Here is a 27,988-nt window from a genome sequence, read left to right as displayed (position 1 = left end):
AAACAGAAATGCATTTAAGGGTTTCCAAAGTAAAACATAAAAGAGAGGATATAAACCAGGACAACACCCTCTTCATTAAACAGATGCACTCCTCTGTGTAAGCCACTGGTTTCCTTTCCTCCTACTTTCTATTACACTCGGTTCAAAGTCAAAGTGCCATAAAATCTGTGGCATGAGAGCTGTTCCCTGTCTTCCTCGTTCGCTGAGACGGATTAAAGAGGCTGTCGAGACAAGCAAGGACTCCGCAGCCAGCTGACAAAGTGGGATTTAATGACGATCAACAATAAGCACTAACTTTTCAGTGTGAGTACATTATATCTCTTTTGTTGTGAAATTAATCGGTGGAATGGATCTCTGCCAAAATATTCAATCAATGTATTACACAGTGTAGAGGAAAGGTTTACAATGCTGAAGTGTTCATAGCGCTGATAAGAGGAGGAGTCTATTACCTTTAGTTAAATTTTGTAACACATCTTTTGGATTTCTTCCTCTAGGGAGTAGGAAAGCTACAATTTGGTGATGCTGAGGAAGGTAAGTTTGGGGAACTTCTTAATACTTGGTGTGAATTTATGAGCATTCACACTGAAAACTATGGTCTAAGCAAGTGATTCTGTTTTATTCTTAGTAAAAAACTGTCTTATTAGATTTGATAAGAGCCACATCAACCTTACTATCGATGAAAAGATCTTGTTTCATTTTTCTTACACTGTTTGATTTGTTTTATATTGTTTACAAGTAATTCAGGACACATTTTTGTCCAATATCTTGAAATAAAACTTTTTCTGGACTTGTCAGTTGAAAATGGCTCTTATTCAGTCAAATCAACTTTCCATTAGTGTATTTAATAACCCTTTTCCCCTGTGATCTGCAGGGGGAGTGGGTTTGGGTGGACTCAGACATCGGAGTACCCATCGGAGCAAGAGTAAAAGTTACACCATCAGACCAACGGTTATTGGTGGATGATGAAGGAAAGGTGAATACACATCGTCGCCTAAGATGTCCATAAAAATGAGGACAATGAAGAGTTCAAATAATATTTTCCAGACAGTGTAAACTTTAAAATTGTTTTTATAACTTAGGAGCAGAGTCTGTCCCCGGAGAAGGAAGTGTCTCTCAAGATCATGCACCCGACATCAGTGGAGGGTGTGGAGGACATGATCAAACTGGGAGACATGAACGAGGGTGGCCTCCTCAGGAACCTGCTGCTCCGACACAAACAGGGAAAAATCTATGTAAGGCATAATTCAAACACACAACATCAGCACCTGTAATGTTTCTAAATGAGTGACAGGTTGGCATAATAATCAAAAACTTGATCGAAGCACAGTACTTTGTTGCTTTGAAATAAGATCCTATTTTTTCACGCTTATCTTACATTATTTCCTTAGCTAGGTTAAATTTAGTATTTTGAGTAATTTGTCAACCCAGAAACTGTTCAGGGCTTCGTCGGGATACTGAAAAATCCATGCTTTAAGTGGAGTTCAGTACTGAGGCCTTTGCTTCAAAGTAGGACCTAAAACAATCTGAGGTTTGAAAAACTTGGAAAAGGGTTTTTTGTGTGTATGAACCAATACACACACCAGACTTATTCATTTTGTGAGGTGTAAATAAGATTGTCTTAAATGCAGTTTTTCTTGTTCCAGACGTACACAGGCTCTGTGCTGGTGGCCGTGAACCCGTACCAGGATTATCCCATATATTCAGCTGAGCAGGTGAGACAGGTTCTAAGATTCATGGAAGAAGCACCGCATCATATCCTTATTAATATTTAACTTTTTCCTGGAACAAGGTTGAATCTTTTCCTCAAAGATCACAATAAATCTCCTGTTTGTATTTCTCAGGTGAGGTTGTATCAGGGGCGAAAGCTTGGTGAACTTCCTCCTCACATCTTTGGCATCGCTGAAACCTGCTACAGTAACATGAAACGCCACCTCAGGAACCAGTGCTGCATCATCAGGTTGGAGTAAATAAGATGTGACATAAGCTGTGACTGTTAGTGAAGAAATGATCGTAACAGATATTAATGATAATCTTTGGCGTGACCTCTTTCTGTCACAGCGGTGAATCTGGGGCAGGGAAGACAGAGAGCACAAAACTGATCCTTCAGTATCTGGCCGCGGTCAGTGGGGAACTCTCTGAGCAGAAGATTGAACAACAGATTCTGGAGTCAAACCCCATCCTGGAAGGTACGTTGTTAACAGAGCTGTGCTACACGTATACCAACGCACACACACGCACACACACACACACCTGCTCAGCATCTAATACAAGACGTGACCTTGTCTCAGAGCAAAGTCTGTTTCATTTTTAGTTGATGAGTCAGTGTATGTCTGCATCAGTATCTGTATCAGTTATGTGGAAGCGATCATCACGTCATCAATTACTGATGAGTATATATGATAAACAGTCTGAGTAATATATGACTCAGTTTATTCTCTATTAATATATAGTGTTTATTAATGCTGTATTCATGTGGTATCATATCACTACGATGGGTCGATTCTTCAGTGTACTTCATGATAAGTTAATGATGACACCCCACCAAGTAAAGTCACAGCCTGATCAAATTTATTAATCATTATCTCATTATTAGTAAAGCCAGATGCAGAGTATGATTTCATCATTTACAGACAATATCCAGTTACAGCAACTTGTCATTATTCATAACACAAATACGTCCAAATTATTGTTTAAAAGGCTATGAAATATGCCTTTTCTGTCCCTACAGCATTTGGAAACGCCAAAACAGTCCGAAACGATAACTCCAGCCGCTTTGGGAAATATCTGGAAATCTTCTTCAATAAGGATGGAGTTATCGAAGGAGCTCGGGTGGAGCAGTATCTGCTGGAGAAGTCTCGTGTCTGTCATCAGGTGAAGAGCTCAGTTAAATAAACAAAGCTCCTCTTATCTGCCACAGATGGCAGATATGTTGAATAAACCCATGACAGCACATCATGTCACTATCTCCAGTAAAGCTTATTGCAGGCTTCTTCATGTTGATGAAGCGGTAACACCTTGAGTTTATCTTTTTGTCACGCTGGTGTCCCCCCCTTAGGCGCTGGAGGAGAGAAACTACCACATGTTTTACTGCCTGCTGGCCGGGGCCTCAGAGGAGGAGAGGAAAACTTTGAGCCTTGGAAAAGCTGAGGAATACAGATTTCTTACCAAGGTGTTTTAATCTGTCTGCAGCTCAGTTTGTCACTGTAATCCATTAAAATGTGTACTGACAATAAATAACCAAAACCTTCCCTCAAATGTGCTGCAGGGTAACTGCATCAAGTGTGAGGGCAGAGATGACGCCAACGACTACAAACGCATTCGTTCTGCGATGAAGGTTCTGACCTTTTCAGGAAGCCAATGTCAGGAAATCTTTAAGCTTTTAGCGGCCATCTTACATCTGGGAAACGTCTGCTTTGAGGGTGAGTTTACTCTAATATCTGATGTTTATCTTAATTATTGTATTTGTTATCAAGAAATAATCAGAACTTTGAAGACTCTGTGAGAATTCCTAAGTGAGACTAAAATGGTCTCACTTTGATTTATTTGCCTGTTCATGATCCATGGTTTAAAATGAAATTATCAGTCCCAGTTGGATGACACTATGCTAACCATAGAATAAAGGAAAGCTAAACAGGAGAGTGATAGAGCAGAAACTTGTGCTAAGCTATTTGTGATAATGTTTAATCCAATTAACCCGCAGCAGTTATTCTTCAGTGGTCTGTTCAAACTTGAGAGTCTAACAATAAAATGAAGAGTGAGGTTACATTAGCTCTGCTTGGTGAGGTTGGAGTTGGTAGATGAGCACTGGTGGAGCATAGATTCATAAACGTTACATGTTACAGACAAGTGTCAGAGCACCTTGCAGTGAGTAATGCTAAACGTAGTCTGGTACCAAACTAAACCTACACATGTTTCAAACAATATTTCTAAATGACTAAAAATAACATTACCTTGTCACGTTTTATTTGTTAAAAAATTTGTCTTGTATAAAGGAAGGTAGTGTCAAAAGAAGGTTTACATCAAAACAAACAGGCCTTGATAAGAGTCCCAACTTGACGACTGCTCATGGGCAAAGAAGTCTTTATCCCAGAAAACACAACATGTTTAAAAAAAAATAAATAAAAAATAAAAGGTGAAATGGCTCTTTGTCTTTTTTGTTGTTGTTGTGATCTCATTTCATTATTTGTCTCCACCAGCAAACACGCTAGACAACCTGGAAACCAGTGATGTCAGCAAGTCAGAGCACTTCAGCATCGCAGCTTCACTGCTGGAGGTGAAATCTCTACCCTGTGAAGATTTGTTGTATTATTAAATACCAAATTAGCTCTAGGATAAAAAGAGGAAACTTTGGTCCTGTTTTACAGGTGCAGAAGTCTCTCCTGGCAGCGAGCCTGACCCATCGCTCCTTCATGACAAACAGAGAAAAAGTGACCAAACCTCTGAGCTCTGAGCAGGCGTCTGACTGCAGAGACGCTTTTGTCAAGGTAACAAAGTTTACTCAGTGACAGTAAATCAGGGTGTATTTCCTTATTAGATACCGGCCATGGACCAAAGGAACCTTGCTTCATAAATCTTGTTTACTGCAGATTATGAGGAAGTGTGCAACCTTAATCCTGTATAAGGTGACTCTTTTTCACCTTTTTGCAAAGTTTTCAGGGATACACACATTTCACAGTGCTTTAAACTTTTTTTATTTAGTTAACTGTTTTAAAACCATGTTATGCATCTCAAAATCTCTCACTTTTTAGTTTCTTCCACTTGATCTAATTGTTAAAGGTCACTGAAAAAATAATCCTGTAGAGAATGAATCAAAGTTGAATCTTAGGACAGGAAGTTCACCAAAGGGTGCTTTAAACACTCTTCTTTTGTTTGTTTTTATGTTCAGAAAACAAAACTTGTCTCTTGTTTTTCTTTTTCTTTCAGGCAATTTACAACAAGCTCTTCATTTGGATAGTTGAGAAAATCAACAGTGTGATCCACAAGAGTTTGATCAAAAGCCCCAAATCTTCCTTCCTGTCCATCGGCCTGCTCGACATCTTTGGCTTTGAGAACTTCGGCACCAACAGGTTTGGCTATTTCTTCACACATTTTCTGGATTTATTAGAAAAGCACAGACACTAAAATCTGATCTTTTCACAGCTTTGAGCAGCTGTGCATAAACTTTGCCAATGAAAAGCTGCAGCAGTTCTTTGTGGCTCACATCTTCAAGCTGGAGCAAAAGGAGTACCTGAAGGAGGACATTGTGTGGAATAATATCAAGTTTAGTGACAACCAGAACATCCTGGACCTGCTGGCTGGACAGCCCTGCAACCTGCTGGCCCTGATTGATGAAGAAAGTCATTTTCCAAAGGTACTGATGCTCTTATTGATTTTTCTTTAAGTTAGTCAGTCCATTGATCAGTCAGCCAATCTTTGATTAAACAGAACTAATTCAAAACAAAAGGAGCCGGTCTGGACCATAACCTTGGTTACATTATTCACAAAGTCCAACATAATCTCTATCCAGCATCATCAGTAGAGATCTTTGCAGCATTTATCAAGGTATAGTCAGAGGATTAAACTTCCTTCCCACAGAACCAGACTCATGTTAGACAGACATCCGCTGAGACGCAGTGGAGTTAGAGACAGGGATAGGGAGAGATGCTGAAAGAGACGGAGAGAAAAACAGAGACAGATATCAGCAGCTCCTACAAACTTGGTTAGAGTGCCAGTAGTAAAAGTGTGTGTGCTACTTGCAGTCAAAGCAAGGTAATGATAACAGACTGATATTAATAACAGTTCAAGTCAGTAGGTCTGACATGAAGATTTATGATTATGATGATAGAGGAAGGAATGACTATAGGCACTCAGTTATGATCAAGCTGGTTTAAGATTATCATTAGCATTATACATTAACAGCTGCAGGGCGGCTGCTCCGGAATAACCTACAGAACAAGACAAGCTCAGGGACTCTCAGAAAGATCTTTGGTTTACAACTTTAATGAGACATTGAGATCAGGAGTTAGTGACAAACATACAGAGAGAGGGACAGGAGTTTTGTGTGTCAGTCCCCCGCAGCAGCAGCAGTCTAAGCCTACAGCAGCATAACTAAAAGCTGGCCCAGGCCTGAGCCAGCTCTGACAATGAGCTTTCTGAAAAAAGAAAGTTTAACTCTTTACAGTAGAGAGAGTGTCTGCCCCCTGCACATCCGAAGGAGAAGAGCCTGATCACTGAGGGATCGACCTCCCAGACTACTTTCAAAGGCATTAGGTACGACGAGTGGGCCTCTGTGCTGGAAGCTCAGTGATCTAGAAGGACAAAACTGCACCATGAGCTGTTTAAATTGGATAATCCAATGCCATTAAGAGCTTTGTAAGTCGGAAAAAGAATTTTAATATCTGTTATAGATTTAATAGGTAGACAGTGTAGACAGAGGAGCTAATACTTCGGAGATATGCTCTCTCTACCTGGTCCCAGTCAGTACTTGAGCTTCAACTTTTGCACCTGCTGAAGAGTCTTTATATAATACAATAGAATAGAATCAAATAGAATAGGATAGAATATACTTTATCTTTCCCCGAGGGGAAATTCAAGAGTCACAGCAGCAATCAAGAAAACAAAAGCAAGAAAGTGTATAGAAAGTGCAAAAAGGTCCTTAACAAAATGGATGATGACAGCTTGTCCATCATTTTCCAGTTCAGCCAGCCTCCACCTCCACAGGGTCCAGTACTGAGCTTCTTCAGCAGTCTGTTCAGTCTCTGTCTCCTGTGTCCTGTGTGCTCACAGCAGGTGAAGCTCTTCCAATGTGGTGTTGGTGTCTGATGTTAGCTCTGTTAGCCATGTCTGTGAATAGCATGATGCTACTCTGCCTTCTGGTATTCCCTCTGTTGCTGGGTTAGCACAGCTAGCTCGTCCATCTTACTGGAGATAGATCTTACGTTCCCAATAACGATGGATGGAAGGACAGGTCGTCACTTTTTAGCTCATACCTGAGAACCAGCACGTTGTCCTCACCTCCTTCTCCTCACCTTGTGGGGAAACATCAGGCTTTGCACCAGTTAGCATTGACATGCTACAGGCTGCTAACAGCTGAGTTCACATGTAAACAATGCAGCCATGGTTACATGTAGGATCTCCAGACAAACACAGGAGAAAAAGTAGTAAAAATATCACTGAAGCCACAAAAAGTTTGGAGTCCATGACCAACAAATGAGCCATACAAAGTAATGATCCACTCCAAATGCAAAAATGACAAAAAAAAGAGATGAAAAAATTACAAGAAATGGACAAAGAAGAGAGAGCTGCTGCAACAGGCAGCCACAACAGGGCTTCACCTCACAAAAATATGATAAAATATAATAATAATTATGGAATCATTAGGAAAGCATCATGAAAGAGAGTTACATCAGTGCTGAGTACAGAGTGCTGGCAATTTAATAAATATAGTAATGTAGTCCAATACTTTTGTTTTGTTTTTGTTTTGTTTTTTAATTCTGAAATGATCTTTAAACGTCTCACAGGGAACAGACTCCACAATGTTAAACAAGATGAACCAGCAACACCAAGAAAACAAGACCTTCATCCCCTCCAGAAGTCAACACGACACAGACTTTGGGATCTGCCACTTTGCAGGCGTGGTTTACTACGACTCCAATGGTTGGAAAGCAAAGTTTACTAAAAGTCAAAAAAGCCTGCAGCTGCTGCTGTGTCTAAGTCATGTTTCATTTTTCATGAAGGGTTTCTGGAGAAGAACAGAGATGCCATCAGCACGGATCTGTTTAAGATGATCGATGGCTCCACCAACAAGCTGCTCCGTCAGATATTTGAGTCTGAGCTCTCAACAAATGGAGTGAAGATTGGAAATAATAAAAAGGTCATCATGACACCCAAGAGCTCACTGCGGGTAAGGAAGTTTCATCTCACCAACATCTGAATATCATTTATACATATGATGCATAGCATACTTTTTTAATCTTTAAAAGTGCTTTTAATCCAGTCTTGTTTAAAGATATCAAACTGGTAAAATCAATATCTGAATAACTGCTTAACCATATTTGTGAGATTACACACCCTAGGGTTTTATATTGTTTTTGCTTTTTTGTAAATTAAAGTTTTTTGTAAAATAAATTTTTTGTATATTGGTTTAATTTTTTTCGTTACCCTTTACCCCAAATCTTTAGCTCTGATAAAAGTGACCGTCCCCTAACAGGCCACTAACAGAACTTTCTCTTATATGATCTTAATTAATGTCATGTCACATTATTACATGCATATACATCTTAGTTTGTAGATGCAGAATCATAAAGAAGAAGGGATAATATTTAGTGTTCTTATGTTGTAACAGAAATATCACCTCAAACAAGACTGCCAGAAAACATTGTAAATCTCAAAGCATTTCTTTATGGATGTTTATTAGGACAGAGAAAAGGTTTGGTTGGTCTGAATTGACCAGGACTATGGTTTCCTCTCTGCCTCCTGCACAGGCTCAGTCTGAAGGTCGAAAACAAATGCCAACGCTAAGCGGTCAGTTCCGTCAGTCTCTGGACTCCCTGATGAAAGCTCTGTCCACCTGCCAGCCGTTCTTCATCCGCTGCTTCAAACCCAACAACGACAAGCAGTCTAAGGTGAATCACGCAGACACAGGACAGAGGAACACGTGATGGTTGCTATAGGTGGTTGTAGGTAATTTAGGAGTAATACTCAACAAACAGATGAGATGAGGGATAAGGGATGAGATGGACTTGTGGAGAGTGTTTATGTAAGCCTGTTCTTGTTTCTTTCACCTTTAGTTGAACTGAAGGTTCAAATTAATTTTTCCAGTCTGCTTTTAAACTCTGGTTTAACAGCAGCTTCTTCCTGTTTGTTATCAAGCTAATTTCCTGTAAAATAAACCTACTTACACACAATGAGGGGCTGTAACTAAGAGGATGGACATTTCCATAGGATATGAAAATGTCCAGCTCTTTGACCATCACTTTACTGAAATAACTCATGAACCATTAGATGGATAGCTGAGATGTTTTTGGACATTTGTGATCTTAAGAGGCTGACTCTCTTCCATTGTAATTATCCACTGAGGTTCCTTATTGCGCAAGTGGAAGGTCAAAGTTTGTACTTTTACTTTAAGAAAACTACAACATTTACGTTATTAATGGGCATTGGCAACATTTTCACATTTGTTGTTCTCTGGTGTGGAAGCTTAATCTTATCAGGCACGACAGCCAGAGCAAGGAATGATCACTGTTAATGTATATTATCGAATATACTGTTTGTTTTTACCCTTATTAAACGTTTTGAGAGTTCCTGTTTTTTTGTAACTATCACTTAACTTTTAGCCCAGTTAAGCATTTCTATGCTTTGATTTCTAATGGTTTCAATTACCACAATAGAAAATAATTCACGGGAAATACTCACAGTGAGAGATTAAAATTATTTTCTAAGGAAAGCAGTGTAATTTTTATTTTCTTCAAATCAAGAATTTTTATAAGTATAGGAGAAGATAAGCAAACAGATTCAAGCTGTCCTTTTGTCCACAGGGGGTGTAAAAATCAACACCTACAGAAAGTTCCTCACAGGAGCTTGGAGGAAAGAAGTGCTGCTGCTTCTCACTGAGACGACATAATCACTTCCACTTTTCTCCCCTCTCCTCCAGTTCTTCGACCGAGAGCTGTGCATGCGTCAGCTGAGATACTCTGGCATGATGGACACCATCCGCATCCGCAATCTGGGATACCCGATCCGCCACACCTTTGTGGATTTCCTGAAGCGATACAGGGTTCTGCTGAGGACCACCGTCTGTGACCCCAAAACTGTTAGTCCCAATGCGGTCTCTTATCTTCAAGCATACACTTCTTTTTAAGTTGAAAGTGGTTTGGCTGAATGTTAAGTTTATGATTGTAAAGATCTGTCATTGGCATACTTAGAGCATCAAATAACCTTTTTTTTTCTTGCCTCTGCAGAAGTCAGCTGCTGCCTGCTGTGAAGCAATCTGCAGGTCAGTGATTCAAGGACAGGATGAGTGGAAAATAGGCAGGACCAAGATTTTCCTGAAGGTGAGGGGAACTTTGAACTTTATACCTCTTTCAAAGGCAGAGCATTGCTGATTAGTGATATTAAACTGGATAAATAATATCGCACTAGTATCTGACGTCTAATGTCCCAATATTCATGTGAGGTTTGTGCTGTTTTGTTATTGCTTTGTTGCTGAAACTTCTTTGGTTTTGGTGCACCTGATCACACTTCTTCACCTGTCTCAGTCTTTTGACATGATTAGAGGGATTTACTACACAGATAGAGGATTTTTAAATGTAATTTTTATTTCCTTACACCAGGACACTCATGATGCCTTCCTCGAGCGACTGAGGGAAGAGGAGCTTAGCAAGAAGGCTGTGGTGATCCAGAGGGTCATGATGGGACACAAAGACAGGTGTGCAGGAATCATGAGCTCTGATTTACTGAGGGCATGAGTACAAAACCATATCATTGTGTACATTATGTAAAGAGGTCTGTTTATGACTCTACAGTAACGTTCTTTTAGTGCATACGCTGTGAGATCAAACACTGTGTTTTTACTCTTTTTAGGAGGTCTTTCCTGAAGAAGAGGAGGGCAGTGTTGGTTCTGCAGAGAAACTGGAGGATTTACAGGAGAAAAGCAGAAAGAAAGGTCTGTTGTTTTTTTATTCTTTATGAAACTCAGATTGAATCTGATGTAACACGCTTTCCCAGATGTCAGCCACAATAAGGTAACTTATCACAGGTCCACTGACCTTGTCCTTTGTTTCAACTTTTACTTCAACCAGCTCCAGAGCGGCTACGAGCGCCTGACAGCGAAGATCCGGGGCCGACAGCTTCAGTTTCGTTTCCAAAAGCAGAGAAAAGCAGCGATCATGATACAAAGCCAGGCATGTAGAGTCTTTGTATGTCATAAAATCTACCGGGTTCTTAAGTCCTACAACTCCCAATGATCACATGAACAGGATCCATTTCTCAGTTCAGCATTTCTTCAGGTCACAAGTGAAGACAGCACTGGTCCCAAAAGAATGAGCCTTGATATCCGGTAGCAAAACAGTTTTATAACAGTCATTGGCGACGCCTTTACAAAGGTTGAGTTTACCTGCATATTCCAAGACTGAGTAGTCATCATTATGATCAACTCTGCTGTCTCAACACACAGCTGCTGTCAGGTTTCAGAGAAATGTGCTATCAAAGTGTTTGTGTGTGTGTTGTATCAGACAGCATGGAGCTAGGAGACCAGGTGAAAGTTTACATATGGTCACATACACCTGCTGGAGACAGGAGCTTTCTGTCAAACAGCCAGCTAAATTTGCATCAACCTTGAGGGTATATATGAACATAAAACTAGATCAGGGGTCTGGAACCTTCACTATCATCAGAGGCATTTTGCCTCAGCTCACCTGGATTAAAATCATTCAGGAGCCACCAATCTAATGTATTTTCGTAATTAAGTCAAAAAAGTGTATGAAATTCTAAAAATAGAACAAATCTAGTGAATAGTTAGCTATACAAGAAGTTTTTTGTTTAAAAATAATGTAATTGTGTTGTCTTACTTTTTATTTTTATGATATAAATTTATATAAATATAAATTTCAAGAATTTGCAAAATTATGAAATTTCAACAAGTTGCAAAATTTAAAAATAATTTTTTAATTTCAAAAATTTGCTATTTTCAAAAATAAGAAATTCACAAAATTGTGCAAAAATAAAAAAAAAAGAAATTTAAAATATTTGTCAAAATTTGAGAAAGAATCGTAAAAATTTAAAAATTTGCATCAATTTAAAAAGTTAGAAATTTATGTTTTGTTTTAAATAAAAAAGTTTCAGGCATTTGCAAAATCTCTAGAAATTTGAATTTTTTTCTGAATTTGAGAAAAATGTCAAAAAATTGAAATTCAAAAAAATTGCAGACAAATGTCTAAAAAATTCGACATCCTTTTTGCAAGAGGTGATGCATATTTAGTGCAACAAAATGTTAATGTAAGACTATATTTATTGTTAAAGTCTTTAATTATCAATACCCCCTGTACAAAAAAAAAAAAAAAAAAATCTTGATTTCACTCATACTTTTTAAAGCTACAAGGAGCCACTGCAAAGGAGTTAAAGAGCTGTATGAGGCTCCAGAGCCACAGGTTAGATTAGATGGACAATGAGTACAGTTAACATGCCCACTTTGAAATAATTTTATCTTTCCATAATAAATGATTTTAATATAAAAAATGAAGATAATTATAATTTGATTTTTTTTTATTTAACTTGTGTGCACTGTGTAATTTTTTTAAGAAAACATTTCGTTTTAGTTCAAGTACACACTGTTAAAAACCAAAATTTTCTTAAGTCTGTTTCATAAATGTTCAAAATATTTCATTATGCTTAAAACAAGCCAAAAAAAATGTAACTGGTTGCACTGACAGTTTTTTTTGTACTTCAAATAAATGAAGTCCTTGTTTTTGCTTTGTGGAACCTTGAAATACTTTCTATATCGTATTTCCCATTAGATTTATATATTACGTAAAGAGTAATGACATATTTTTTAGACTTTTTTTCAAAACATAGTATGTCAAAAAGGAAAATCCATTTCCCCGACAGAACTCATCGTCACTACTAACTTGAAGCTTAATGTGGAGAGGGAGTATTGTGCTCTCCAACATTTCAAAAATGGACATAAAGAAAAGATGCTGGATGTTCTTACAAAAAGTGTGCAGACTTTCAAACCAATACATATTCATATGTTGTAGAAATCCCTGAATCAGTCAGTAAACTGATCGAAGCGTTCCTTACCAGTCAAAAATTAGGATGAGGTTTTCATGAGATCCTTAAGAGACATGCTGAAATTATAAAGTCATAACATACGAATCTCTTTCCTGGTTCATGAAACGTTAAAGGTGCAAAGTTCAAACACCAAAGTCTGCCCCCCCAACAGGCCTCCAAAGGGCTGGCCAATCAGAGGGAAGGGGCTTTGCTGAGCGCTGAGCCTTAAAGAGACAGATGTTAAAACTAAAGCTGAAATAAAAGGGTTCTCTTAAACAACAATGAGAGAAAATGAGGGGTATCTTTGAGTGATGAATCAAGTAGAGGTTTTGCAGGGGAATGAGGACAGTATATGGACTTCAAAAAAAGTACAAACATCTGTTCTGTTTTGTACACAGAGGCAGCATTGGTTGTTTTTACAACACAAATACATGCAGATTTTAATGGTGATTTTTGTCTTGTTGTTATATGTAGATAAGGGGCTATAAGGCGAGGAAAGAGTATAAGCAGAAAAAAGAGGCGGTGATCGTGCTGCAGGCCCACGCCAGAGGAGCGCTGGAACGAAGAAATGCTGTGAGGAATAAAAACGTAAGAGTGGAAAGTGAAGCAGAAAGCTCAAACGTAAGTTACCTAATTCATCCTACAGTTTATTTCTTTTGTATTCTTGATGTGGACACACTTTGACTCTTTGTTCTTTATCCTCTCTCACAGACTTCCCAAAACTCCTCTCCACCTCAGGAGGAGGAGGAGGCACAGGAGGAGGAGGACCTTACACCAACAGCCTTGGAGCTTGAAGAGCGCCTGCTTGTTATTGCCCGTTTACAAGAGGAGGCTGAGCGAATGGATGAGCAGGACTCAGAGGAGAGCTCAGATAATCACTCTCTACTTGATGAAGAGATCAAACAGGAAGCATCAGAATCGGACAAGTTCGAGGTTCGCTGATAACGTGACAGAAATAAAAACCTTTCATTCAATCATATTTTAATGGCAGGCATCTGGTAATAACTCTGTTTTTATTTCAGAGGAAGAACATGTTAAAGCCAGACGAGGACAACACTATTAAAATCATCATCAGTCCAGCCTCAAAATCAACAACTCCAACACCCTCAGAGCTGAGAGAGGACGACGAGGATGACGAGTTTGATGAAGACAATGATGAATTTTCTTTCCACAAGTTCAGCTTTCAGGACGAGGCTACACACGAGCACATCAGTCAGAGAATCATTAAGCCTCTCCTGCCCCATGACGATGAGGGCGATTCACTGGTGAGAGCTTGAGGGAAGTTTTATGGTGGCAAAAATCGTCTCTTGTTCTCCAAATCTCACTTCAATTTCCTCATCGTATATACTCCAGGCGTGTCTGACTGTGTTCTGGATTATTCTGCGTTACATGGGGGACATGCCAGAGCCCAAATCTCTGGATGCTATGTCCCAGGCTTCCAGCAACTTATCGAGTCCTATTCCAAACAGACGAGGCCGCAGGCTGAGCAGCCTGGTGGGACTGGACCAGGTAACTAAGTTTCACTAATGCAAGTCAGAGGTCATAATGCAAGTCGATGCAGGGTCTAAGTTTACAGGTGTATTCAGTTTGAAAATGAGAGTGTACAGAACATAATCACCCAAACAAACCATTGTTACTAAAACTGCAACAAGTCACCTCTAGAAAAGTGCTCCACAAATAAAGCCTGTTTGGTTCCTAGACTGATGAATTTGAACTTTAATTTTTCTTTTGGATAGAAAATCCTCAGGAGAAACAAGAAAAAGTTTGGTGGTGGAAGAAAAGCCTCAACAATCCTCGAGGAGGTCAGCTCAGTCACATTCATCATTTAAATATGTTCCTTGTATTGGTTTACTTACTGTGTGTGTGTCTCATCCTGATTGTTGTTTGTTTCTGTCTCCACCAGCCAGAGGACCTGACAGAGGACGAGGACGTTATGATTGGAGAGGGTCCTAAACTTCAACGTCACCTCACATCCCAGGAGAAACTGAACTTTATTATTGGATACGGTCTTTCCAAACGAGGCATAAGGTCAGAACAAGAAACAATTCGCATAAAAGGAACATAGAAAAACCCAAATAATGTGAGAATGCAGTGGAGACACATGATGCAGACGGGTGAATATAGAAAGATACATTATAAAAATATTTTATAAGGTCATTTTGAACCATTAACCCAACAAATAGGGTTCAGGCCCTCAAAGTGTCCATTCGATTATAATCTTTCTGAGAGCCCTGTGAGGACTTTATAAGTAATCTTGAAATAGTCCCACTCTTATATATTTGCCTGTTCATAATCCATGGAATTAGGTTATTTTTAATTATTCAGGATCTGTGGCTAAGCCAAATTTTCCCCGGGAGAACACAAATCCAGTCTCAGCCCGTAGACAGAAAGTGCTCATGACTAAATTACGGTACAAAGGTAAATTCAAACAATAGCACAAAATACACTTTGTCATTAATAGGAGTACAAAATTGAGATACAGTTACACAGCTGGCTTATCCATTCAGAATACTTTTGATCCACCTGCACTCCTGGTTTGTCATCGCCAAGCAGAGCCTTTGGTGATATACTGTATACTCTCCCAGTGTCTCCACCTCATCCTCCTTACAATAATGTACTCCATCTTTTTAGATCACGTTCAAAATAAAGACTAAAACAGAGTAATATGGGAAATCACGGGTAAATCCTGAGTGACACACATTTATTTTGTCTGTTTTTTCTTTGTCTTTTCTCTCCCTCTTTTCTTTGAATTAAATGAAATGAGAGAACCAGATATATACTCAGTATCAGATGTTAAGGCTGTTTATTGTTTAATTGTAAGATGTGCATCAAACTTCCAGCTGCTGTCAGGTTAACTTTCCATTATGACAAACGCCTTTAATCTGACATCAGATGTGACGGGACAGTTAATATAGATACAAATGTATATGCTGGTTCAGACGGTTATATTAAAAAGTGATTGCTGTGATTGTTTACTGCATTAAAATGTGCCTGACACTCTGGAAACCTGCCTCTGAGGCTTTGTTGACATGTGCGCACATGTGCGCCTGTCACCAAATTACAGCTGCGTGGGGTGCGCTCCGCCTTGCGCCGAGGATAGACCAGGTTGGAGCTGGCGAGCTTTCAGCACACTTTCTGCGCTGTTTTTGGCACAAAATTGTCACTGCGCCAACATGAATATGCTGACACCTCCCCCTGGTGCGCCGTCAACTCCCCCTGGCGCGCCGTCACACCCATCTCTGCGAGTACGGTCTACCAAATTGTCAAATTGGCAGTGCACGGCGGTGCGCCACGCTAAACTGGCACTGCGCAGGGTGCGCCAGGCTTGCGCCCCCTGCGCTGCGCCACAATATTAGAGCCCCAAGAGTCACGTCCTCATGACAGTGGGTGATACTGCTTATGGGAAACAGAGTCCTTATCCTGAAAAAAACACTACAAAACAGACAGTCCTCACAGTGCCTTTAAATTTGTACTATCTCTTTTTATAGAAAGTACTACACAAAACCTTTAAAATCTACTTATTCTCAAAAATCCTTAAAACTGATGTTTCTGCTATGGACTGCAAAGCTAATAAAGTTAAGTCAACATTTTATTTTCTAATGAAAACACACCTGCCCTCTGAAGTAAACATAATTTACTAATTTATTTTTGCCCTACTTTAAATATCTTACATTAAATAAAACACAACATACATTAAAATTGTTCGGTAAAATATTTGAAATGTTAACAAAAACTCAAGACCTGACATTCTGATTTGATTTTTTAATTGCATTTCTGTGAGATTGCCGGTTTAGATGATGCATGATTTCATCTATAAGGGAAAGAAACTACTAAATGAAAATGCTTTACAAGAGAGCAAGTATATCTCTACATTATTTTTGTGAAAATAAGAGAATTGATTGAATTATTTTTGTCTGAACCTGCTTCACTGATTCTCTTTCTTCCTTTTTGTTTGTGTACCTGTGAAGGGATGAGATTTACTGTCAGATCTGTAAGCAGCTGGTGAACAACAGGAACAGGAGGAGCCGAACACTTGGCTGGACTCTTCTTTCCATCTGTCTCGGGATTTTCCCTCCCACAGAGCACTTCATGAAGGTGAGGAGTCTGCAGCCAGCCCTTCAGAAACAAACAGGATTGGCATCAACAGATCTGTTTGTCAAAGAAATAATGTTAAAAACTTCACGTGTCTCTTTGTCGTTGTCAAACGTCAGCCTCAGTTTTTATCTCAGATAATAATCAGGATAATAAAACCCAAACATAAACTTCTCAAAACGGTTAACACCCACCTGCAGGTTTGATTTAAGCAGAGCAATAAAGTTAGATAAGATTAAAAAGATTATATAAACATGAGAAAATCAAGAGATAAATTCAGCCATAAACCTTATCGCTCTGTGTGTTAGTATCGTGTACTGTAAGTTAATATTGATCTTGTATCAGTCAAATGTGTAGCAACATTTATACAGCTGAAATGAAGGTCATTTTGGATATTTTTAACCATCTATTGAAAACATATCAGAAGGATTTCTAATTTGTTGGTAATATTTTACCATACTGAAGTGTTAAACTCAACAAAATCCAAAAACAAGATGGAATAAGGAAATAACTCATCGCTGACTACATGCAGACACCTAGAGAGTATTACTTAGATGTGTTATCCCAGCAGCTTACTTTAAAAAGTCACAGAAAAGACAAGATATGAAGAGAGGACAGAGACATGACAGTAAGAAAAGACCCCTCCGTGTGCGATACCTGTAGAATAAACTGCATTTTAACTTAAATATCGAATGCTTTGCAAAAGAGCGTCTCAGTCAAACTTTACTGTTACAATATGGAACTCTTTATCACGCTTTGTTACAGTAATTTACTTATTTGTATGGTTTATTTGATAGAGATGTGATGTGAATATTCACATCAGGGTTATATGAACTATCATCTTCCCTTTTCTGCAGTACCTGGAGAATTTCATCCGCAGAGGGCCAAGTGGTTATGGTGCATACTGTTCAGAGCGCCTGCAACGTATTAAAGCCAACGGAGAAAGAAAAGAGTTACCCTGTTGGATGGAAGTCCAGGTAGAGACACTGGATCACATTTTTGTGTCTCAGTTATTGTAACCTCACAGCAGCCACTTCTGAAAGTACAGTTTCTATATTTACATCCTCCTTTCTGACAGGCTGCTGAGACAAAGGAGCTTATAAATGTGTCCGTGACTTTAATGGACGGCCGCTCCATCACTCTGAGTCTGGACTCAGCCTCCACCTCAGCTGAGGTCTGTCAGGCTGTGGCTGAGAGGATCAATCTCAGAGACACGTATGGATTCTCGCTGTACATCAGCATGTCTGACAAGGTGAACTTTACCATCTCATCTCATCCATTCAGACACTTCTTTGAGCTTTGGTTTTATTTTGAATGAAGAATTACAGACTTCATGGAAAACTGATGCTCTTTTGTATCCAGATGTGGTCCCTTGGCAGCTGTGGGGACCACGTGTTGGATGCTGTGTCTCAGTGCGAGCAGGAGATGAGGAGGCAGGGAAGGCAAGAGAGGGACGCCCCCTGGAGCCTCTCCATCCGTAAAGAGCTCTTTACACCGTGGCACGACTGCTCGAAGGACTGGGTCAGCACAGATCTGATCTACAGGCAGATCATCATAGGGCTGAAGTCTGGAGAGTACACCAGTGAGAAGGTGAGGGTCGGGGGGGCACAGCGTACTCATCATGACTTCATCCCTAACTCAAAGCCACAAATGTGACAGAAACCAACTTTTCAGTGTTTTCACGTTGGAGGTGTAGTGAAATGTTGCAGAAACTATCTCTGAATGCTCCACTTGTTTCATCTCTTGCACCCTTTATTGCATCATGACACAATATATATATAAAAAAAAGTACAGAAAGAAAAACCTACATTTGAGTTGGTATCACATCTTGTTCTCAGGTTCTTGTGGTGTTGGGTTCTGGTGCTGTCTCAGCTAATGTTTTAGCAGATTTTTTATTGTTGCTTCAGATTTTTTCTTCTGTTGTTGTTCGGATTATTTCAACGTTTTGTTTTTTTTGCTTTAATCTTTTTATAATGTGTTCCATGTCTCAGGAAGATGAATATGTCCAGATGGCAGCGCAGCACTATTACATCCAGTTTGGCTCTACTATTAACCAAAACGATGTGCAGAAGGTTGTCGAGGAGTGCATCGCGACAACACTTATCGAGAGCAAATCCATGAGAAGGTGGATCCAACTCATCAGCCAAGCAGTCTCACAGGTACGTTGATTTAAGCTCTATCTATTTTCTGTTTCAATTAAATAGTACACCTCTGAATTATTCATACACTCTGTTTTTTTTAGGGTCCTTATGCCAGCAGAAAGCCGACAACAAACAGTGTGAAGGGACAACTGGTCGACAATGCCCGGGAATCTTGGCCCATTTATTTCTCCAAGTTTTATGACGTCATAATGTTGTCAGGTCAGCAAACATCCAAAGCCTAGTTTCTGTTTTATATCAGTAGAAAAGTTACTCTCCAACAAATCGGCCTAAAGAGTTAACTACATAGTCCTACAACACGTGGTCAGCTTTTTATTCACTCTATTTCCTTTTTTCCATCTTGGGATTGGAAACGATAAGAAATGTTTAATCCATCGATATCGGTAGCCCTTGTGCTTAACGATTCCCTTATCAATTCTTTACATTGTGCCGGAGCCGCCGGGCCTTACGCCGACCAGTCTGCTGCAGCTAACTTAGCTTAGCAGTTAGATAACGTTTCCAAAGAAAACTCTGATTCAGGACTTTCAGCTTGAAGTTTTACTGAAGAACTGACTTCATAGAGAAATGTACATTACTCTCTCTCTCAGGAGATTCATATTCAGTACATTCAAAATGGTATAAATCACCTTATTTACCAAAACAACAAAATAGCACAAGCTTGATGCTAACGTATATAGGAAACTGCATTGATATGCCAGCAGTTAGCATACATCAGTATAACTTCAGCTTCAGAAATGAATTTCAAATTTCATCACAGAAACATATCACATCAACTCTTTGTAAAAAAAATACTGAGAATTTCAAATGTCGAAAGCTAACAGGCAATGGAAAGGCTCATGGCTGGCTTCATAACTACGGAAAGGTTCCAAACAACTTAAACCATTGCCATAACCACTTTGAGACACTGGATGGTCTACTTGAATTATTAATGTACTACATCACAGTACATCAATGTCACATTTTGTGCAATTTTTACCTGTTTTTGTATAATTATGCCCAGAAATATCCAGACTCAGGTACCAATTACATTTTATTCACTTACAGTATAAACTCAATTAAATGTTGTTGACGCAGAAAACCTGTAAAGCTGCTTTTTGTACCAAGAAAATTCACAACAGGAATTGATAAAGGAATCGATAAAGAATCAGACCGATAAGCAGAATCGATAAGGGCATCAGTATTGACAAAATCTTATCAATTCCCATCCCTATTTCCATCCCATAGATGCTTTGCTATCTGTTCCAGTTTTGAAATAGAGAATGCTGACAACTAACTTCTAAAACTGTGATATCCTCATATCTCTCCACAGGACCTTTGAACAAAAGTAGGTTTTTCGTAGCAGTGAACTGGGGCGGTGTCCTTTTCATGGATGGGAAGGACAAGAGACTTGTTGATCTTCCTTACCTGGAAATTAAGGAAGTACGCTTGATAAGGTATGTGGAGCTTTACAGTTTTCCATTTTGAATAATAATTATTTTAACTTGCTTTATGAAAATTGGAATTTAAACTTTTTTAGCCCTTGACCACTAAAATGGCGGTGCCGGAGACCGACAGCCCCCAGCTGCGTGAACACACTAACAAGTCAATCCAAAAACAGACAAAAATGAATAATGAAAATTTAAATACTTAGTTTGGCTGATCCGTAGAAAATTAGACTGACTTCATCCAAACCTTGATGTGTTTTCTGAATTGATCTGTCACCACTGATCCCATTGTTATCCTGTCTTTGTCACCTCAGAGGTGTCATTGCAACAAAGAAGTGTGGTAAACAGTTTTCTTTTTGTATAATTTTAAATCTAATTCCCTTACAGTCTTGTTTGTATTTGTAAAATATTAATATAAAAAAGCTTTTGACCCCCCCAGAGGGTCCTGATCCCACTTTGGGAACTAGTGGATTAGGCAATATAAAGGCATAGTCACTATGAAGTTACAACAAGAAAGCAAAAGATCCCGTGTGTCTTATCACTTCCTATCATTCAGTTCATCTTCTAACAAATCAAACGTATGCTTTTTACCCCTAGTGAGAACCATGTGGTTGCTCAGTCAGTGAGTGTGGCCACAGTTCAAGGAGAGTATGTCCTGATGTCTTCTAAAGCTGAAGACATGGCAGCTCTCATAGAGACAAACCTGGAGGGGCTGAGACAGCGCTCAGTGTACGCTGTGGCCATGAACGATGCCAGTAAGACTCCACAGCAGCAGATTAATTTATCCATCACATACTGGTACGGATTTCTCAGAGTCTTTTTTTTATTCCTCTTCTAGATAACCCTGATTTCCTGGTGTGTAAACGTGGAGACCTGCTGCTGGTAGAGAAAGAAAAAGATTATCCTCCCAAAGACAAACAGATCAAAGCGACAAACCAACGGACCAACAACAGCGGAGTCGTTCATTTAGACACACTGCAGTTTCTACCAACTCTCAGCTCACCTTCTGAAGAAACGCTGGTAGAGTTACACTAACAGAACACATTGTATATGAAACTTCTTATATGTATACTCTAAAATCAGAGTTATCATTTTTCAACTTAATTGGAATTTGATTGAGAAATAGCATACACACTTTAGATGAGAAAACTATGTAGTCAAAGTTTGTTTTGAGTCCAGGGTGCTTCTGTCTGTTGCATATGACTTTAGCTCCCCCCTGTGGTGTAACTAAACAACTGCTTTTAACCCATTAGGAACTGCTCAGCCCAGGCTCTAGGAAACCATCAGTACAAAATGCTCAACATAGAGAGGAAACTGTGGCTCCTGCTTCCCTGAAAGAGTTTTCACAGGAGCACTTCAGGTAAGACTATCATCATACTCATCAGTTGGCTTAAAGCTAGAGTTTGTTAATGGTGTGATGACAGGAGGGTGTTGTGTTTATATGTAGGGTATATGCGGTCTCTCTGGTGCCCTCTACAGTAACTTTTCATGACTTACAGCAAAAACAAATTACTTTTCCCACACTGGTGTTTTTGAAAACCCGCATTTCAGCCACTTCATTTTAGCTGCTGTCACTTTAAGGCTCCACACTCCACAACCCCCCTTGTCCCCTCTGATTGGCTGGCCCTCTGGAGGTCTGTCAGGGCTGAGCTATAGGCAGAATTTGGTGTTCAAGGCCCTGCCCCCCACATTTCATGAGCCAGTTCATAGATCCTCATGTAATGACATCATCATTTCAGCAAATATAGTGAAGATTTTGTGCTATTTTTATAACAGACTGTTTGAATAATGAATACTTAGAAATTGAATTTTTGTACAATTAGTAAGAACATGCTGCATTGTTAATTTATATGCTAATCATTTAGATATCCTACATCTCTCTAAATCTTTGGATGAGAATGTTTTTTTTTTAATAAGACAAGTCTCATTGTCTCTGTGTTTTCTCCCTCTCACAGGGCTGCAGGTAAAGTTGTTGGCCGGCAGGGGTCCAGAGGAGCTGGCAGAGAAAAGCTGTGGGCTGCTTCTAAAGAGCCCCTCAAACAGCCTCTGCTGAAGAGCCTGGCTCGCAACTCTGACCTCAGCAGCCTGGCCTGCAACGCCTTCACTGATATCCTTCTAATCTAAAGCTCACCTGTATGCAGGGTTTGAAAATTACCAGCGACAACTGTTGACCCATTTAGCAGTGGTGATGGGAAGGGGAAGCTAAAGCCAGGACATCAACAGACAGACTCCAGGGAGGGGAGGCGGTACATTGTCACATCCAAATCTGATCTCAGAGTATCTCCAAAGTCGAACTTGTTGCTTTCTCTAAGTAGGAAGTTTGGAATGTTGTCCTTAACCTTTGCTGATACCTATCCTAAAGTACATGGGTGACTACCCCATCAAACAGGCTCGCAGTCCTATGGAGCTGACCGACCAGATCTTTGGTCCGGCCACGCAGCATCAAGAACTGCAGGATGAAATCTACTGCCAGATCATGAGACAGATGACGAAGAACACAAACAAGTACGCACACCCAGCAGAATCCTACATGCTAATACATAAATCAGGGGAAAACCTCTCTAACCTCCTTTTGTTTGCTTCTCAGCCTGAGTATGCAGCGCGGCTGGCAGCTGATGTGGCTGTGTACAGGACTGTTTCCACCCAGTCTTGATTTGCTGAAACACGCTCAGAGCTTCCTGGAGTCCAGACCCAGAGAACAGCTGTCTTCTATCTGCCTGCGGAGGATGAAGAAGATGCTCAGGTCAGCCTGGAGGAAAATCTCAAATAGTCCATTTTCTTTATTTGTGTAAACAGACTGAGGTGGGGGGCTTTGTTACAGTGAAGCTGAGGTAGAGACAGCAATAGAGTCGATTCATATCAATACACCAGAGGAAGGTGGGAGAAAACACCAGTAAAAACTCATCATGCTACAGTTTGCTCCTCAATTTTAGACAATATCTAAGGAATGGACCTAAAGTTTGTCAGGATATTATTATTATTTTACAAGCACGCGCCAATATGAATAATGCATTAAAGGAGCCATTCTGAAGTTTGGCTCAGGCCTGGCTAACCTTTGACTGTAAAGAAGGGAAAGTGTGTATCTATGTTTGTTGAAGACAAAGCAAGACAAGGCTGCTTTGTCTACAAAGTGCATTACATAAAGCAGGCAGTGCAATGTAAAAAAAAAAAAAAAACCCAGCACATCTGTTGATTGAACAATTAAAAAATTAAAATATTCAATTAAAAAAGGTGAGTAAACAATTAGAAATATTCAAATAAAATAAATGTGATAAAATAATAAAACCAAGTACAGGGGAATAGGGAAATTGTATTTGAATACAGCAAAAATAATGAGTAGAACACGGACCAATTATAAGCTTTTCAATCATTAGCAGAACATATGATTCAAATGAAAGATTTATATAGAAAGTGCTTCATACATAAGCATGAAAAATAAGCGATTTAACTGTTTGGTCCCTCAGGAAAGAGCCCAGGAAGCTTCCTCCACACATAGTTGAGGTGGACGCCATCCAGCGGAACAGTACCCAGATCTTCCATAAAGTCCACTTCCCAAATGAAACAGATGAGGTAAGATACAGCTCTCCTCTTCAAAATCTTTTCTCCATACTCATTCACCAAAATTTGATTTGAACTGCACAAATTACCCTCAGTTGAAAAACATAGCCAATCTTATTTTCATCACATGTATGATGTAGAACATAAGCTATGGTTACGGCTGAGTTGATAAGCAAAGAATCAAGACACATACAGTGACATTAAGCCCTGAACTTTGTTTTTGTGTCACCCATACAAATGGTATTAGATTTGTTTGCTGCTCTTTCTTGGTCTGGTTTAGTGACTTCCTGGTGTCTCGTAAACAAACAATTATAGATAATTTGTCTTGAAGAACAGATAGGAGGTATTAGAAATAGCTGTTTTATCTTATTCTTATCTGTAGTTTAAAATTGGCAGCCACTCAAGGGGTTGTGCTCTCAAACTTTTTCAATATCAGATGTTAAACTCTTTTAGAATTTCATGCAGAAAGAACTTTTTATTTCTAACATCCAGCAGGGGGTGCTCCACATGCAGCAAATACTGTCATGATGGGATACCTTTGACCTTTCTTTCTATCTGCTTTAACGAACAACTTAAAAACACAATGTGTTAATGGTCTTAGTCATTAATTTAGCACATCTTGAGTGACTCTGATAATGAGCTTTAGGTATGGCTACCTGTTATCATGAAGCTCCTACCAGAAGGTATTCACACTAGCTTTCAAATATGGTCACTTGTGGCTCTAAGAACACTGGAACCACAGTGTGCCAGACCTCTTAACCAACAGGGGACAAAAATATAACATCCATGATAATAATTTATTTATCATAACACACTTGTCAGGGCTGAGACAAGTGATTTCATTCTGGGGTGCCGAGACTTACCTTTCATGTTTTCTTGCAGATATATGAGGTGGCATCAACAACTACAATCAAAGAGCTGTGCTATGACATTGCCTCTTTGCTGAGGCTGAGCTCAGCTGATGGATACGGCCTCTACCTGAAAACACAACAGAAGGTGAGGTTTGGTGACATTCCTCCGATAGCCCATGTGTTCAATCATTTGTTTTGATTTACAGCTCCATTAAAAGGTGATAAAAATAGACAAAGATGTCATCAGATGTAATTGGATGTCATTTTTGTGTGACTAATTTTCAAGATCACATGGTAAGAAAATTGGGTCATGAATTCATTCTTCACTTCTGTTTTGATATGTTTGATTTGAATCCTCAGACCACCAGCATGGAGGATGACAAATACTTCTTTGACAGTCTGAGGCAAACTTCAGAAGCTCCAAAGAAAACACGCAAAGTGAAAGAAGGTAAGGGACACAAGTGACATTTTGATTTGGGAAACTATATGTCTTTAATTTTAATTTTGCTCCTCAGGCATCCAGACCATCACCCCTTACCTGGTGCTCTTTAGGAGGAAGCTCTGGTTCAATGTGAGCCCAGGGAAAGACCTGATCGCCGACCTCACTTTCCACTTCCCACAGGTACTTCAACACATCATCCATCCTGGCAAAAAGAATCACTGATATGCAGCTTCAACTAAATATGTGACTTCTGTTTTTCCTCTGTACAGGAGCAGCCAAAATACCTGAAAGGATACCACAACTGCACGAAAGAGGACATGATCACACTGGCTGGGCTGCTCTTCAGAACTCAAGTAGATTCAGACAGATCACAGTTTGTCATGATCCCCAAAATGTTGAAGGGGCTGGTTCCTGATGACAAGATTAAGCTCATGTCCCCTGATGAGTGGAAGAAGGTGAACAAAAGAACACATCACAGGGGACAAGATAGAAACATGTTGTGCCTGGTTTGAATGGGTGTTCACAGAGTTTTTGTACTTTTTTTTGTACAACTTGCAGCACATCATCTCCTCCTACACCAAGCAGAGCGGCATCACGGTGGAAGAGGCCAAAATCGCCTTCCTGAGTCACATTTCAAGCTGGCCGACCTTCGGCTGTGCCTTCTTTAATGTGAAAGTGAGTCACGGAGATGAGAAACATTAAAGTCTGCAGATAACAATTTGAGGAAACTGTTACCTTATGTTCAATTTTAATTTGACTTCGCAGCAAACGTGTGAATCCAGCTACCCAAACATACTTTGGATCGCTGTCAGCAAGCAAGGTGTGAGCTTGATAGACCCATCAAACAAGGTTTGTGCACAAATAAGCCTTAAAATACTGAGAAGAATTAGAGCCAATTCTGTTGACTGATACATTACCAGGCCACTGATTTATCAGTGATATGTCATATCAGTATCAGACTCTGTATGAGTTAGTAATTCAAGGGATTTTACTCTGTTATCATCACTGTTAAAGTTCGAACACCATTACACATTTAACTTAAATGTTTGATTTTGTATGATTAGTTTTTTGATTTGCCTGGTGTTTTAAATAAATATGTGTTTCATTTGACCTGTAGGAGCTGGTTGTCATGTACCCATTTAACCGCATCGTGGGCTTCAGCAGTTCAGGAAACATCTTCCAGATGATCATTGGCACCATGGTGAAGAACGTTAACTTTTACTGTGAAACCACACAGGTGAGAGCCCGCTTGTTGAAGATGCCAGTCAGTTTTTTCTCAAAAAAAGTCCATTTTGTGCTGATAAAGCCGTTTCATTCATTTTTCAGCCTGAAATGATTGAGGACCTCATCAGGTCATACGTCAGCATGTACGAGCAGCAGAGAGACGCTTTTCTACCGAGGACACACCTCTTGTTTTTCTGAGGATTCAACAAAAAGTAAAAACCTGGACAAAGGTGTGATTCATGTCAAATCTTTAAAGAGGGGGTATTCTGGTTTTCTTATTTCAAACATGGGTACAAAGTAAGAATGCTGGATGATCATAATAAACTTGAGATTTTCAAACCACAAACACCAAGGTCTGCCCTAAGCCCCTCCTATACAAGAGAGAAGAATTGGCCAATCAGAAGGAAATGGGGTTTGTGGAGTAGGGAGCCTTAAAGAGACAGCAGCTTATATGGAGTCTTTGAGACAGGGGCTGAAATAAAGGTTTTCTAGAACACCAATGTGAGAAAAAGGAGATTTCTGGCTGTGATTCATGTAAAGCTACCATGGGGGTAACTGGGGATCAGGAAAAAGGCTAAAAAAAAAAGCACAACCCCCCCCCCTCTAAGAATGATTTCACATCACACTAATGTCTGACTGACCTGAGATGACTTCAACCTTCAATGTTGATTCTTCACCCGTGTCTTTCCTGCCAACTGTTGTGTCTAAAATATAAATCATGAATAATGTAAATTAATTTGTATTAAACTTTAACCTGTTTAACATGGAGTCAATTATTGTTTTAAGTATTTTCTCAGTGATTTGTCACGAACGCTCAGTAATATGGATGCATTAGCCTAATAGTTTATTATCCTGCCATTTAACTAATTTCAGCCCCCTCAAATTTAATGGACTAAATTAATTCTTATTTCACTCATTTGATTTGTATGTGTTCAGCCAAAACCTTTTCACATTTTAATGCAAGGGAACATACAAGTACCAAAAAAAAAAAAAAACTGCATACACTTAAATGTCTGTCCCTTTCCAACATTAGTCCTACAGCAGCAGTATCTGTTAGATAGCATTTTCCCTTGTCTTTTATTCATTTCTGCAGTACAATCAGGTTTGAACAATCATTCCACCATTTGTGGTTTAATTTCATTTTAATACATTGTATTGCATCACAGACTGACATTTGAGACCACATGAAAAGCTGCTGGTAACATGGCTCTTAAACACAGGTTGTTGTTCCCACCTGTGTTGGCAGTTGTTGTATAATAATAGGAAATTATGTGAGCAGCAATAGCGCTTACAACTGAACCTGTTTTATTTATTTATTTTATAATGGATTGTTTTCCTTTCTTTGACAGCACACTAGAAATGGCCAACGGAGTAATTAGTGCAGTGGAGAATTTTCACAGCAGATATTCAACATGTTGTGGCAGGAGAACTCCAGTGTTTCCTACAACATTAATTAAATAAGCATTTGCAGCCGTTGTTAGTTGGGGTTGGAAG

The 27,988-nt window shown here is 39.4% G+C and overlaps 1 protein-coding gene across 1 annotated transcript; it reads left to right on the top strand.

The window, feature by feature from the left end:
* The first annotated feature begins 519 nt into the window (after positions 1 to 519).
* Positions 520 to 27,988, top strand: LOC141804104 (unconventional myosin-VIIa-like). Its single transcript, XM_074688374.1, has 49 exons — positions 520 to 531; positions 872 to 973; positions 1,080 to 1,232; positions 1,644 to 1,712; positions 1,842 to 1,957; positions 2,059 to 2,186; positions 2,729 to 2,871; positions 3,056 to 3,169; positions 3,266 to 3,419; positions 4,197 to 4,273; positions 4,365 to 4,484; positions 4,924 to 5,066; positions 5,140 to 5,350; positions 7,500 to 7,635; positions 7,716 to 7,882; positions 8,463 to 8,603; positions 9,632 to 9,790; positions 9,939 to 10,031; positions 10,311 to 10,405; positions 10,561 to 10,642; positions 10,779 to 10,880; positions 13,219 to 13,365; positions 13,456 to 13,677; positions 13,767 to 14,009; positions 14,098 to 14,253; positions 14,481 to 14,546; positions 14,648 to 14,772; positions 16,713 to 16,839; positions 17,694 to 17,813; positions 17,915 to 18,088; positions 18,199 to 18,426; positions 18,828 to 18,995; positions 19,079 to 19,196; positions 20,305 to 20,428; positions 21,017 to 21,171; positions 21,246 to 21,439; positions 21,673 to 21,779; positions 22,375 to 22,526; positions 22,771 to 22,924; positions 23,007 to 23,162; positions 23,884 to 23,989; positions 24,860 to 24,973; positions 25,189 to 25,276; positions 25,344 to 25,450; positions 25,540 to 25,725; positions 25,829 to 25,945; positions 26,036 to 26,119; positions 26,388 to 26,507; positions 26,597 to 27,988. The coding sequence occupies exons 1-49, from the start codon at positions 520 to 522 to the stop codon at positions 26,690 to 26,692; spliced, it is 6,471 nt and encodes a 2,156-aa protein (XP_074544475.1). The 3' UTR covers positions 26,693 to 27,988.

The sequence above is a fragment of the Halichoeres trimaculatus genome, unplaced genomic scaffold (genome assembly GCF_033239565.1).
Source record: "Halichoeres trimaculatus isolate MK-OKI-2021-1 unplaced genomic scaffold, fHalTri1.1 fHalTri1_scaffold_15, whole genome shotgun sequence".
NCBI classification, from domain to species: Eukaryota; Metazoa; Chordata; class Actinopteri; order Labriformes; family Labridae; genus Halichoeres; species Halichoeres trimaculatus.
The sequence above is the reverse complement of the archived record's forward strand: the minus strand, read 5'-3'. Positions and strand labels throughout refer to the sequence as shown.

Coding starts and splice junctions, on each gene's coding strand:
- LOC141804104 (XM_074688374.1), top strand. Junction 14,254..14,480: donor GCCTGGTGGGACTGGACCAG/GTAACTAAGTTT, acceptor TCTTTTGGATAG/AAAATCCTCAGGAGAAACAA. Junction 26,120..26,387: donor TGATAGACCCATCAAACAAG/GTTTGTGCACAA, acceptor TTTGACCTGTAG/GAGCTGGTTGTCATGTACCC.